The 16068-nt window shown below is 35.4% G+C and overlaps 1 protein-coding gene across 8 annotated transcripts in view; it reads right to left on the reverse strand.

Moving 5' to 3' along the window:
- Nucleotides 1-15605, reverse strand: part of kcnq5a (potassium voltage-gated channel, KQT-like subfamily, member 5a) — a 147137-nt gene extending 131532 nt beyond the window's left edge. For 3 of the 8 annotated variants that reach the window (XM_015363172.2, XM_015363168.2, XM_015363171.2), the window contains exon 1: nucleotides 13781-15604. In XM_015363172.2, coding sequence (XP_015218658.1) covers nucleotides 13781-14145 — 365 coding nt within the window. In that variant the 5' untranslated portion in view covers nucleotides 14146-15604. Of the gene's footprint in view, nucleotides 1-13780 lie in introns of all 8 variants that reach the window. The other 5 variants (XM_015363170.2, XM_069179825.1, XM_015363166.2 and 2 more) reach the window with 4 other exon arrangements.
- Nucleotides 15606-16068: the final 463 nt, after the last annotated feature.

Here is a 16068-nt window from a genome sequence, read left to right on the forward strand (position 1 = left end):
GTGCTAAATAATACCTGGGGTGAAGAAGAGCTTTTTGATCTTTGACTTTGTGCCATTTTCCATTTAAAACTAATTTGTTTGTTTTTATAAATTTGACTATAGTTCCCAAGAGGGATTTCATTTTCATATGATTCTATGAAAGCTCTGAGCAGCTAATGAAGAGAGATGCACAGAAAATATTTCTTAAACAGGCACCTGAGAGAGTTAAATTACATAATACTGAGTCAGACGCCTGAAATAATTCTCATAGTGACAGTTTATCAAACATTTTTTAAAAGGTGACATTTTTTTCCATTCATACTATCATAGATAGCTATTCATTTATACAGTACAGTATGTAGGGCAGGTTTTCCTTACAGAAACAAAAATCCTCAGTGATACAGCTAAACATTTGTGCACTCAGTAACAGATTTCACAGTTTCTTGTAAAATAAGAATTGATCTGACATCTGCAAATACAGTATCAACTATTTCTCTGTAGTGTTTATGTTTCAAAAACAATAAAATGTTTTTTTCCATTGCCACTTAAAGATTTAATGACTGGTGTGTTCAACTGCTCGAGCAGTGAGAGAAGAGCTCTTTTGCAAGAGCCACAGACCAAACATGGAGCTAAATTGAGAAACTATAAGAATATGCTTTAAGAGAAAATATTAAAGGCCATGTGACTAGTAAGTACTCCTTCTCCATCTTTACCACCTGAGTTTTTTTAATCATAATTTCTTGAGGCAGGTAACAGGTAGAATTAGTTCTGAAATTCACCCAGATAACCACCCTTTTTTCAAGTTCAACCCACCTGGTCTCGTTTTAACAATCTTCCTCATTTCCATCAGTTTTGATGATCCTCACAAGAAATACCTCTGCAACCACACCTCTTCAAATACAGCAACTGTTATTAGAAACACCACCATATTCTTACCATGTCTGTCCTTTACCTTGATCTATGACCCAACATGGCACAGCCGGCTTAAGATGGCATGAAGGTGGTAAGTGACAGCTAAAACAGTAGGGTCAGTAGGGCTAAGATTCACACCAGGACTCACAATGTAAACTAAAAGGATTTTTCTGCATCTTAAATTAAATTCAACACTTATAATGAAAACTAGCCAGAAGATCTCAGTCTCCCTGGAGCCTCTTAGTGTTCCTGTGCCTGAATTCTAAGGCCACTGTGAATTACGGGTCGCTGTTAGACTGGTGACGTGGAAAGCACCCATATGGAAATGACCTGGAAGCTATTTCTGACCAAAATACTCAGTTGCTTCTCTTCCTCACTAATCCAAAATCTGGTGCAGATAGTCGGAAAGTGTGCTTTGGATGGAGAGGCCTTTATTATAAGTACTGTATGTTCTGTGGAAGAATTGGTATTCAATTTACTTCAATCCAATTTTTAAAACATTTTTTCAGGCCTAGGAATCTCTCTCAGCAAGGTCAGGATATTCCATCTGAAAAAGGTGATACTGTCTCGAAGCCCCATTTTCAAGTGACTCAGCTAGTACATAGGATGACTAGAGGCATACAGTATATGGGAAAAGTAATGTATCAACAGGGTTTATTCATTTAAGAAAACCATAAAAGTACCAATATTAATGTCATGGCATGATAGGGAATATTCCCATGGTCAAAAACAGTATTTAATTATTAGTTGAGTAAGACCATTTAATTAGTACAAAGTACCAGGGATGTCTAAGATTGTTAAAATACAATTTTCTCAGTGATTATAATAATAAATATTATTATGACAACACAATTTGAGAAAAATAATAAGTGAACATATATTACTTACTGAAAAGAGAAGAAACGTTGCGTTTTCTTTCTTCTCTTTTCAGCATGGAATAAACCTATTATTTGTTCCTTTGCAGCCTACGCATGCTGACACAGCTACCCACCTGATATATTTCTTACTATTATGTTAAAGAAAATAAAAGACACTTCCAGTCAAAAATGTCTCAAAGAAGGAACATTACATACAAAACAATTCAGAGAAAAGAATGCAGGCTAGACAAGCTTCTGGGAAATAGAATGAACATCAAACATATAAACATTGGTTACTTCAAAACAATTCCTATGTCATCCCAGGTGCTTGACTTTTTTTTAGGAATAAAAACCAGACTCCATAATGAATTGGACTGAACCAACACTATATGGGGGAGTCTTAGAGGTTCTTTACATTGCTTACTTGTCGAGAGCATCAGCACAGCTGTTTGAAGTCATCACTTCAGGAATGTGATCTCTCACACAGGACTTTTCTAGCCCAATTTGTCATACTGGATATTTTATACTTTGGCTAACCTTACAACCTGCTGATACACAAACCTCCCAAGTGTGTAAGGTTTGTACAGGTCTTACTATGGTCATATCGTTCCTACATTCATGTTCAAAATTGCAGGGTAACCTACTCTGTTTTGCCCACAGAATTATTTTTGTAGTCTTTGATCATATTTAATACATAGCTAGCACTGCTATTGCTATGCTGCTATTGAGATAACCTCAGAATTAAGCCATTTTGGAACATGTCATTGAGACCTTGTGACCTATTTTAGCCCTCCCATCAAACTCAATAACTTTGGAGTCAAAAATAAACCCTGAACATCCCTGTAATCCAGACAAAAGTTTGTTTCCACATGCCAGTATTGGAATATTACTATTTCTATTCTAGACCTAAAATTACCTACTGAAGAATATTAAATCTATTTATAAGGGTCATATAACCATTTAAGGTATTATACACAGTGGTGCACACAAACAATTCAGAACTGAAAAGCAATTACTAACAGAAAAGTTCACATAGTCAATCACACCATCAAATTCAACACATTTGTATGTATGGGGCAAAGTATGTGTCCAAGTAGTATCAACTTAAATTAAATGTGTTAGATCTGTGGCAACAGAGTGTATTGTCTAAACCTAGCTGACCTACAACTGCTTTATAATTTGCAATTCTAATGTTGTAATATTAATGATAATACTAAATGCAGCATGGTGACACAGTGGTTGACATTGCAGCCTTACAGCGCTGGGGCGCTGGGGTATTATCTGCATGGAGTTTGTTTGCAAGTTTCCTCCATCTGATCCAATTTCCTCCCATAGTCCAAAGAAAATTTATCCTGGTGTAAGTGTGTGCTTGTTTGTGTCTACATGTGCCCTGCAATGGACTGGCATCCTGTCCTGGCTAGGGTGTATCCTGCCATGCACCTGTAGCTTACTGTTTTAGGCTCCAGCTCCCCTGCAACTCTGTATTGGATAAAGTCGTTAGAAAATGGAAGGATGGATGGAGGATGGACTCTTGATTAATCAGCCTATACAAATATATACTGCATACAATATTATAGAGTATGTGCACTGGAAGAGTCAACAAAGACAAATACTTCTAAAACTTCATTCTTTTGAGTTTAAAAGGTGGATCTTCCATACAAACGTATACTTTTCCATTTGTAACTGAGGGAGGAAAACCTCTTGTGAGCAAAACAAAGTGGACTTTATACACAACTGCAACTATGGTAATATCTGACAAAATAACTTCAATGGCACACCTTTATCAGTGCTGTGCCTTGTTTTCATTACATTAAATGAGAATATACTGTAAATATAAATAAAAAGATCTTAACAGCAGTTAAAAACTGAATTTGCCCATCAGCTAGAATATCATGGTTCATTTCCTGTCATTTGGGTTGAGAATAGGTCAGTCCTAAATAATTTTCTTATTTATGCAGGCCAATCTTGTTGTATCAGCTGAAAGGAAACAAACAACAAAGTATAAGAGAAGTCTACCAATGCCAATAAAGGTTTCCTTAATTCTGACATGAATCACGACCAATTACTCATGCCCAATAGCTCTTTCTTAACTACTCTCAATATTTTAAATCAGACTACTCTGTTAATTAAAATTGAACTCTGGCTTTCTGTGGAAAAGCAATAATGCTGCAATAATATACCATATTTTTGGTACATACAGTACATAAGTACTAATCTTTGTGTGCTTTTTAATATGTTATCAAGTAGATATTGACATATTCATATATCCATTGCAACAACGTTATTTTAAAAAATATTCTGTATATTTAAATGCATTTTAAGCCATATACAGTATATATAACTATATTTGAGTGTTAAGTGCCTAAAAATCCCATAGCAGCTTTTAAAGAACAAAATTTAGTATTCATTTAAAAGTTTTCAGATTAAGTTATTTTATAAAAAATATTTCTAAATAATGTCAATGTAATGAGTATATTAGGAGTTAGTGTATCATATTTTGTGTTAAAAAGACTTTCTTCAGTAATTATACAGTAGCGTGTTCTTTACAAGTGCTTTTTTCCATCTTATTAGAGAAATTATACATTACACAACATAACAATAGCTAAACTCTGTGCATGGAAAACCAAGGCTAGGGTGTGGCCTTCGAACATTTTACAGGGCTCTAAAATGTGAATTCAAAGGATACTTTTTTTAAAGTAATGAGGTTTTTCATAGCAGTATAACGAGAGACTACTATATCTTTCAAAATTTATGGTGGTAGGGTTGAGGCAAAAACAAAAAAGAAAACAGAACAATATTCAAGCACTTTAAAAAATAATTAAACACTCAATTTACTTTCACTGAAAAAAACAACCTGTTTGGTTGTAAGCCTTTGTCAAACAGAATTCAGCTAATGGAATTTTCAGAAAAACCTGATGTTTTCCCTCTGCTCATTGGTACAGTAAATACTGTATCAACAGATACACACCAAGATCTAAGTGGAAGAATTAGATAAGTGGTCTTTGTATGATGCCTTATCACAAAATGAGATGCATGTGCGCTCAAAGTTTCTGTCTACTAGCCAAAGACAAGAAAAAAACAAAGAAAATAGTTGGGTTTGCAAAGAAAATAGTTTATTTGATGATTAATGAACTTATGCAAACATTTAGTATATCTATAGCAGGATCAACGATAAGACTTATTCATTTCTTTGCAGGACTTCACATACTTTGCTTTTATTGCTTGGAATCTGTTGTCCAAACATAATGATAACTAGACAGAAAATGAACAGTGTACATTCCTATGAAAGAAGATAATGAGTTAAACCCTACTTTATGTATATCATCAAGAAAACCTTCTTCCTCTACAGCACTTAACCCTAAGTACTGCAAGCTATTTAGACTTTCTGATGTTCTAAGCAATGTCCTGTCTTATATCAAAAACCATCAGATCGTAATCAATGCTCAAAACCTGCTCATTTCAAAGCTGTTAAATGTAATTTATATTCAAACTGAAAAATGACTTTACTACACTACAGAAATTTTCCATTTTGATATCTTATTAGTTATCAGTTGTTCTCAGAATGTTCACATTGACTTAAGAGTCAGTTTTATGTAGAAACTAACTCTGCATAATGTCACACAACAGCTGCCACACATCACTGGTGGCTATGTGCAAAGCTCTTCGGGGTCCTTTGTGATAAAAAAAAACTACACAAATGCAATCAATTATTTTGTACAAGTCTGTAGAGTTATTATTTATTTATAAGTTAAGAGCTACAGAACTTTAAGATCTGCAGCTTAAAGCTCCTTACACAGAAGGTTCCTGTTTATTGGTACTAAATAAGATCAGATAAGACATTATGGGGCTTACTGAATAACTTGCTGTTTTTTTTGTTTTCATTCCTGATGTCTTTAATACACTGTACACAGGTGTTCAATGGACGCTCCGGAAAGCCTTTCTTGATCACACTGAAAAGTACATCCCATTCTGAGCACTTATCAGATCTGAAATGGCAGTGCAAGTAATCCAAGTTGGAATCCACTGTATCCGTTAACAAGATCTTTAAAAAACACTCTGTCATAAAGAGTTGTCTGCTGAACTTTGTCCAAGAAGATAGCCAGATGTCTCTATAGACATTAAACCACAAAACTCCAATAATTTTGTGTGGCTTTCTGTACAGATGTTTAGGGAATTAAATCACAAAATTACTTTTTAAATGTTTCAATAAGTTAAGTGTATCAGTTTCAAGCTTAATAAACCTTAGGTGGAAAATGACCTACAGGACAATCTATTTTCTAAGTAAAATTTAACCTCACTGGTCATGAGCTTACATGGCTTTTAAATACAGTACATTTCAATACTTTTTTATTCAAAATTCCACACTCACACTCTAAAGAATTATAAAGGATAATTCCCTCTGTGCAAACATAAAGAGCTAATGAGGAAGCCTATACAGCTTTCATTAATATTTTTTTAACTAACTTTTTTAATTTTAAAATGTTTTAATTTTTTTAACTGCACTGATGTTTTTACTCTGCTATGATTGTAATAAAAAGTAGTTTTTCATGTCCAGCCGTTTTGAAAAGATGCCCACTTAAGAAACTGAGTTCCAACTTCACAATAAACTGTTTCATGCAAAAACCCCAACAGCTTTGTTTTCTGCATACATCCATTATTAGCAAGCTATGTACATGGCTGAAACCCTAACACAAGATTAAATGAACAGGAAAGCGTTGTTTGCAAAATGAAAGCGAGCAGCACTTCCTATTTTAAGACACATAATTAGCAAGAGCTTTAGAAACACTGAGAAATGCAAGTACGTTACTTCACATCACAGGGGAAGGAGCACATCAATGTACTCTTAAAAAAAACATACTGGTCACTGCTGTCTGTATGCTGTACTAAATGATTATTATACCATACTAAGCTTTTGTTTTATAAATGCTTTACATTTATAACAGAACAACTTTAAGGATTTATTTAAAAAAAAACAGATGTCTTTTTACTCCACAAAAAGCAGGACAATTTCTTCTCATTGTGAAGGTATTATTATCATATTTGAGGTTACAAAAATATTGTAATAGAATAAACAGCAAGCACTAAACAGTGCAGAAAAAATAAAATGTGTAGATGTCCAATAGTATATTAAAAAGGTAATCAAACTCTATTTATGTTTCCAGAATGCAACTATACACTTGAAAAGATTGGTGGTAAAATTAAAATGCAAATGTATATGTTTTTGATAATGTCATTGGACAATCTGAAATATTTAGAATTAAAAAATCTGAAAGTTCTCACTTACTGAAGGAAATATCCAACCTACGTTATTGTTTGTTATGTTATTTTTGCAAACATCTCAGTGAGAAAGAGCAAACTGAAAACATATGGGATTGTATGTACAGTCTCAAGCCCACTTGGTACAACCTTTTGAGAACAAGATTGCTGACAGGATACACATGGAGTTCTTGACAGCACACCGGCCAACTGAACCTTCACCTATACATAGCAGAGTCAAAGCTACAGCCCCCAACTCCTCCTGACAGTGTAAGCTAAAGAATGCAAGCTCAACTCTTCAACTGCAGAGGCTGGGAATCCCTCTATTTTTACAGCAAACAATTAAGTTCCATAAACCTTTTAATGCTACTGTACTTCTAAGTGAAAGTGGGACTATTAATAAACACAGGAGGGGAACCACATACAGTACAAGCAGCCACACTACAGAGCAGATCAGGTGGAAAAGTGAAAAATAATTTTGCCAACTGAGCTTATGGAAAGTATGACCTCTAAATTAAGAGCATTAGCTACAAGAAGTGGTCCTCATATAGCATTAACATCTTTGTCCTTGTGATGCATCCTACATCTTTTCCAAAACATGGGTGTCAATCTCTCCTTTAAATGTGTTTTTAGAATGAATGATGAAAAAAGCAAGGTAGACGTTCATGCTCTAAATGTTCCTAAGAAGGACATTGTAAATGTTCATAATATCCATAATCTATGAATTGGCTTCATTACTCTGCTCTCCTCCCCACTAATAGCTGATGTGTGGTGAGTGTTCTGGTGCACTATGGCTGCCGTCGCATCATCCAGGTGGATGCTGCACATTGATGGTGGTGGAGGGGAGTCCCCATTACCTGTAAAGTGCTTTGAGTGGAGTGTCCAGAAAAGCGCTATATAAGTGTAAGCAATAATAATAATAATAATAATGTTCCAAAGATACAGTGTGAGCATCAACAAAAAACTATGGACTTTTTAATTTTGGTGTGATGACTATTCACTTGACAGAGAGCGCTATCTCAGGAAAAATGCTGACATTATTAAGGGCATTTAGATTTTAAAGGCATTGACATTGAGAATGGGAAGGCCTGATTTTTATGAGCTTCATTAAATGCAGTCCTTAAAAAGTCCACTTATTACACTTCCTAAGCCATTCCAAGTATCCAGAATATTGCGCTACAAAACTATACTGAAAATGCCTATGCCGTTTTAAAAGAAAAATCTTCAACTATCCCCATTACAAATAAATAACATTTGATCTCTACACTCAAAGAAAATGAAATGCACAAAAATAAGAGAGGTGCTTTACTTCTCAAAATTTTAGATAACACGAAAACGATTTTCATTATTTTAACCACCTCCATCCAAACTGTAGAGTATTAATTATGTGTAAAAACACTGACAGAATGAATAACAAAACAAAGACCAGAGGGCAAATGGGGGAAATGTGAAAGTGCATTTATCCTTAAATAGAGAATAGGAGGCACTTACAGTATTTACCCAAAATAAGGGAGAATGGAAGAATCTGCCTAGCCATGTTGTTGAAATACCCTGGTTTCTTTTAATAAATGGCTGGATGAGATCCTTGCATCAATTAGCAACTAATTAGCAACAGGGCTAGAAGAACCAAATGGCCTCTTCTCGTTTGTATCCGTTCTTATGCTCTTACTCTTACCCGATACGGAGACATTTTCATAATTGCAATACATAAACCTGCTGAGACCATTTCTATGGAAGACTACACAGTAATGGACAATTATTCATATGAATTCTAAATGGCTCTCATTGAGCTACATCAAGCTGCTCCTCTATTAGCTGCTGTAATAGCTGCTCAATCTGCTGTCAAGCTGCTCTTCTATTAGCTGTAACCTGGAAAAATAGTGAGCCCATAAGATTACACAACAGCTGCCAAACTGTGTAATGCCTGTACAGAATAGCTAAATGCAAACAAACTGCTAAAATTCCAGTCTGGGGAAAAAGCAACAGAGCAAGTCTTCAAATGTATATTGGAACAGAAACTTATCATGATTGACAAAACAAGACCAATAGATTGGTCTATAGATCATTGTAAACTGTAGCTTTTACACAGAAGAGCCGAAACATCTACAGCAGAAAGTTTTACAGGTTGCAAATAAGCAAGTATTATCAGGAGAAAAAAAAAGATTCATGACTGACTTCACTGTGTGCTGTGTGAGATCATTCTGATGACTTGGCAGTTTTACAATGCTAGGTCTCTAGCTGCTAGTGAAGAATATAACACTGAGAACATGTATCCTTTTTCAGTCAGTTTTTTATCTCACACATATTTGTAAGGATAAGAGGTTATTAATCCCAAGTAAACTGAATAGACATACTGTGTTTGGAACAAGTGCCTTTACCAATCTCTATTCATAAATTATGGAGCTTTTCAACTTACTGTACATACAAAACAATGCACTAAAAACACAATATTCCACCTCAGTGATACAACTCAAATGTGTGAAGATCAATTATTAGAAAGAGGTATCCTAAGAGGTGCCATCAGCACTTTATGATCTACTCTTTATTTCAATTTGTTTACTCATGTTGCTTGATTTACTATCAGAGAAAGAGCTTAAGTTCTAATATATATGTGCAAATGTCACGTATTTATGAATAAACATACAGTTCCAAGCAACAAATGCACAAAGTTATCAGGAAAATAATGAGATCCTTTTGGAAGGAGGTGCATTTATTTTATTGAACAGACATGGCACATAAAATCATTGTGCTCATATTGTACATTGGTCAAGAACAGAGCTCATCAACAGGGTCTCTACTGTAAAAGTCAAAGGTTAGTAATGTGTATGGCCACCATTGGAAGAAATACGAGCTGTCTGTAACACACGCTTTGTACAAGGTTGCAGTTTGTGCCTTATGGTATCCTGTTCCATTCCTCTTGTAGAGCATAAATATGAATGTGCCTGTTCACTGGTCTCTGAGCCCTAGATGCCACACACCATTTCAGCTCATCCAAAAGTTCAATGGCTCATCAGCAGGACATGCATAACAAAACTGCCACATTATCACCACCAAATGGTCATGAAATCATCCTAAAAGATTGCCAGAGGTACTGTATGTCAATGTCATATTCTCTGCCTTTATTATTGCATCAAACCATAACTTTTGTGACTGCCACTCCTTTCTTACACAATATTTTGACTTTTTTTATTATGCACTATTTATGTACTGTATAATGCAAAGAGTATAGTGAATATTAAATTACAACACATACTTCTACCACAAATAAAGCAAATCATTTGCTGATAATTTTATGAATGAATAAGAACCGCCTATTTAGTTTTCCCCCAGTCCTTACACTGGCATCAATTACTTGACAGGCTTTCAGAACTAACCCACCTCTTTAATTCTTGAAGGCACTCTATAATTTCTTAATTTAAGATACTACTGACGTGTCTACAAAGACCATCTGTGCTCATTAAATCTGTGCTCATTAAACACTTACTGTATGATCAATAAATAAATGTATCTAATGTGTAATTTCAATGTATCAAATGGGACCTATGGGACCTATAAACATTCCTATAAAATTTTACAAACAATATCAATGTCTAAAAGGGGTAATTTCTCCTTTATAATGCATATCTAAACATAAGGGCAGAAAAATAAATTTATATTTATTGCTTAAAGAAACCATGATGTAGGTCCCAACCTATAAATACTTTACCTTAAAAATAATGTTTATGTGAGGACTTAAATCCATTCCTTAGGTCTGTTGAGTACTTATTTTACATTCAACCTTTTTCAAAAAAGGTAAAGAAATATTATGAACAAGTTGTACAAACTTGATTAAAACCATTTTTGGTACCTCCAGAACCTGATACTAGCTTATTACATACAAACAAAACAACCTGTGCTGGAAATCAAATACTTACATTTATTATAAGTTTTCCAAACCTTTGCCATCTTTCTTTTTGAAGTCACAATATAAAAGGTAATTTTCTGCCTCTGTTGAATGCTTTACTTTAGTGAAAAACTAAAAAAATGTCAATACTTTGCAGCACTAACTGCAATAAGAAATGTGAATTATTATGTTTCCTTTGTGTACATTTAAAGATTTGGCAAAAGGATAAAATGAAATTTGGTTGCCATGGTTTTCTCAACATATGTTATTCATAGTTCTGTTTTCAGATACCTAAATATGAAATACTTTTTATAGTTTGATTATTGTAAAAGACTAGGTTTTATAATCTCTGTTGTGTCAAAAGTCCTTTACCTACTACTGTAACTTTATAAAGGTTTAAAACTACACAATTTCCCAAGTAGCATTATACTAACAGTGCATTATTCAGTAATACTTTAGACCTTTCTAACTTGTTAGTATGACTTTTTTCTACACTAGCAGTTTTCTTGTTTTAATTAATAAATAAAAAAACATGCTCCCTATAGCTTAATAACACAAGATGTAGGACCCACTGATTGGGTCCTATCAGAGGAGCTACTGTACTGGTTTAGAAATGTTCAGCACTTAAGACAAAATAGGAACCTTCTCAAATGACCAAGCAACAAATCTGAACATTAACCACAAAAGAGAAAAACTTTTCTTCCTTTAAAAATCCCCACTCTTTAAGACGTACACACAACCAAAATCAGACTTACATCTGTTAGCTGTCAAAACGGCAGGGAAAAGAAACATCTTTTCAGTAAAAATTTCTACTTAACATTCTCAAAAAACATTTTGGAAGAAAAGCCTTGATTAAGTAGGCTGTTAGTTTAGAAAGAGCTGTTTAAATTTGGGCAGTTTTCCCTGAATAAGTTATTTTAATGCTAATAATCCATTCTGAAGGATAATAATACATTTTACTAAATCACCAAATGACTCACAAGAACTCACAAGAACAGTGAAAATAATTTTAAAAATACTGTCACTTTAAAAAGTGAAGATTTGCAATTGAACTTGTCAATGCCAAAAAACTACCACAAATAACTTTTTTACAGCTAGAAAATAAGTGTCTACCCTATCATTCTTATGTAATGATCATCCCAATGAAGTGCACTTACTGTATCACATGCTATATTCATCTCCACATTTATATACTCCACAGTATATAAACTAAAAGCCTGATCTAACCATTACACTGCAATATTTTTTTAATGTTTTCCTCTGAACTTTGATCCTGCAATGACTAGTGATTTTACTCCTAGATGCATTCTTAAGATGCCAGCACTTGAAATGTAAAAGTCTACAAATCTTTTGATACTCTCAACATTTTACAACTGGTGTGCATACAGTACACTATCCAGTCCACTTTCTTCCCTTAATATTTATAAAGAGAATATGCATTCTGATTATTTCCCTCCTTTGTAAATGCATATGGATTTAATGATGATGAATCAGTATTGTTAAAATTATAGGAACAAAACTAAGACTTATTTGCATTTATGCTGTACTATTCATCCCGAAGATCTCAAAGCACAATACAGTACATATCAGAGGACCCACTGCATCCACTACGAAAGACAACTCCCACCTGAGTCACACACACTACTCATTCTGTACCAGCATCCCCCTGAATAACAGATCAGTTGATATATGTGTGAAATAACTTCACTAAATGACTTAAAAAAGTTCCTAAATATTGAATTAATTTGAAGACTAACTTAACTAAGACATTACAAAGCTCTAAAATGGGATAAAATAGTTAACTACTGTATAAAGCTAATTAATCTTTATTTTGAAAATGTATGGTTAAGGCAGAATAAACATTTTGAAGGCTTGCAATTACAGTTCACAGGTGGGTTTTTTTCCTATTTACACAGGAATACAGTATACCATATGAACTTCCCCAGACTCTTTGACCGGAACCTATTGAAAAAGTCATTTTCAGAACATCTGACATTTCCTTCTATCTTGTGGTAAAGGATTAAACATTTTACTTTGGATGCTTCACCTACAGTACTGTTCTTTGAAAACTTGTAATTTCAGAGTGTATCTTAAATATTTTGCTCCACAGTCATGATCATCATGTCATTTCATTCATCCTGAAATTTCACAACGTCTACAACCAGGTGACCAGCCTATAATCCGACTGAATGAATTCATACTGCTAACGTGCTACCTGAAATTGACTTTGGTGCTCTTGTTTTTTACAGCAGCATTAACACCTCGTAACTTGATATCGGATCTCAGAAGCTAAGCAAGTTTGAGCGTGCTCAGTAATGTAATGGGAGTGCTCTAAGGAAATCCACGTTAAGAGGTGTTGGCGGACCAGTAGGTGGTACTTTTCCCCCTGGACCAGAATTTCCAAACCAGTGCCCCAGTATGGGGACTGGGAAGTGAACACTGTGCTGTAGCAAGTGACCTCCTCTGGATGAGACATTAAACCAAGGTTCTCACTACTCAGTCATTAAAGGTCCCATGACACTGTAAGTGTACTGTAGAAACAGCACTTCAGTGTTGAATGAAGCGATTGTCCTCCTGCATGTTAAGTGCTTTCCTAAGACTACTTTTTTAGACTGTATTTAGCATTCAGCCCTTGGAGGAAGAGGTCCAATTGGCTGCTTTCATCACTTCATGTAGTACCCTATCATTTTTTGTTGTCTTTTTTTTATCGTGTTATACAGCAGAACAGAGATGGTCTGTTTTTCCCCTACAAATCACCCACGTTTAAAATGCCGCAACAGGTGAAAAAGCCATTGTCAACTTCACGAGTTATGAATATCAGCCTATTCCAACATGCGTGTAGATTGAAGTAAAGCGCAGTAACGTTTTAGTCCTACGGATTAACTGTACTTACACAAAGGCGTGGTAGATGAAAGCCCATCCCCGGGGTCTCTCCAGCACGTTATACAGATAATTTTGGAATCTCCGGTAACGGACGTTCCGCCTGCAGCTCTGGTTGCTACTGTAGGAGAGCGGCTTCCCGAGCAGACTCAGGCGGGCTCCCTGCTTTCCAGTTTGGCTTTCGGGACCCCCCACACCTGTCGCCGAAGGCGAAGAGCCGGTGCCGAGAGGCAGCAGGCCGTCTCCCACCCGAGCTGAGTTCTTCATCCTTCTGCCGGACTCCACATCTTTCATGTCGTACACTTCAGTGCGATGCCCAGGAGAAGTTTTCATCCAGAGCCCAGATCCACCCTCATCTCCGCTGTGGTTGCGGGGCATCGCATCACCAGCGCTGGCTGGAAGGGCGCTTCAAGTTCGGAGGGCATGCACATGTAGAGTTTTCGTAATCAGGTTTAAAAGACAAAAAAAAGCTTTTTACTGCGTTGAGTTTATAATCATACAAATAGCTGCAATCAACTGACTCCTTCTTCACCTTTTTGAGTTAAGGTACTTGGCGTTTAAGGATCTCGCCTTTAATCCACATCGTTTTCGCATGTCATTTTCTTGTCTGTTAAACGATACTGACGTTCAAAAACGGAGTAAAAACACTGTAACCACAGGGGATGATTCAGCTTTATATACTGTCCATGACAATAGTCAGGATAGGAAGTGTCAATAAAAATATGTATTTTTATTAGGGTCAGAAAACTTAAAAGGTTGCCATGATATGACATCCAAAACACAGGAGGTCTTTTAAGAAAATCATAATTGAAACTGATTTGTACACATGAGCAAGAAGTGCAAGCTGTTGCTTTCAATCCAGAAGTCCCAAATGGTCTTTCGAACACACTGTCTTCTCCTATTAAATTACAGCGTTATTCCAATGAATAAATTCATGTTCATGATTAGATCTTTTGTGAAAGTTTTGAAACGTTTTCCGCTTCCTTTTTAGGAGGGTTAAACGAAATGCTGATAAATAAAGGTAACCATGCATAAGCAGACACGATTTCACCAAGCAATGTGATTCCTTGTACTGTGTTCTTTTTTTTTACATTTTCATGTCTTGTAAACTCGAAAAAAATAAATTTATATAAAAAATAGTCCAAGATTTATTGATTGCCATCCTGGAATAGTGCACTGAAATGTCACGTTAGTAAACAGTTTTTATGCATTTATTTCCTTGAATAAAAAAGTCGATGCGTTAATTTTTCTTTAATTGGCCATCAGGTTAGACGTCAAAACTCCCCGAAAAAACCCCGAGCCGTACACTTCCAATTCACGGAGAAACTAGATCGTAATTAAGTTTCCATTTAGAGTTCAGGGAATACTCAAGTCAAAAGGCAATAATGTGAATTTGTTATCCACATTCAGTACAAATAGTGACGATCATTTTCTACTTACATGTGTATCCGTAATCAGCAGTGCTGCTTCTCTGAGATTATCTTTCACAGAAGGGAAACAGTAGTACATCAAACTCAGTGAAACACATCCATTTTCAAAGTCTTTGCTTTTCATTCAACCTATTTTTTTCTTCTCCTTATTTCGCCTCACATAATCTCTTTCTTTCCAATAGCTACCGTCTCCCTTTCCGTGCTTCTGTATGCTTAGGCAATGTGCTGCTGTCAGAAAACCACGTGACCCAAACCGAACTAAAATACACACGCACGGTGCCGGAGAGGTCACTTACTGCCAAGTTGGCAAACTGATACAATACATCCTAGCAAAAGTGGTTAATACGCAGACTGAGAAGTACCAGCGTAAATTGAAGGACAGCCCTCATCACTTCACTGTAACTCTAGGCTTTTTGTAAAAAGGGGGGAACTTCTGCTTTATCAAGTATTGTACTACCGGGTTCTGGAACACTTATATTTTTCACGACTTCCCACAGCTGGCCAACGTATTTTGCATATTCTGAAATATATGCAAAACAACTAAATAATTATGTAAATGATATAAACGGAAACATCCATAGGTATGAGTAGGTGTAGGATATGTATTGGTCGTTTTAGAACACCCTAGATTTTAGTTAACCCTAATTTACGAAACAACTGAAGAGCCACAGAAACTTTTCGCATTGTAAAACAATGCATGCCCACTGTACCACAGACTAGAATAAGGGGCGCAACTTTCTGCCAGCAGTGGAAGTTGTGAAAGTGATACAGTATAGCAAGTTAGTAATGTTTCCGTAAACGATTCCTTGCTCCGCCCGGTTAACTGATCATTTGATGAAATGAAAAAGTTCTGCTTTACTACTGTAAATAC

Source organism: Lepisosteus oculatus, chromosome 17 (assembly GCF_040954835.1).
Source record: "Lepisosteus oculatus isolate fLepOcu1 chromosome 17, fLepOcu1.hap2, whole genome shotgun sequence".
NCBI lineage: Eukaryota > Metazoa > Chordata > Actinopteri > Semionotiformes > Lepisosteidae > Lepisosteus > Lepisosteus oculatus.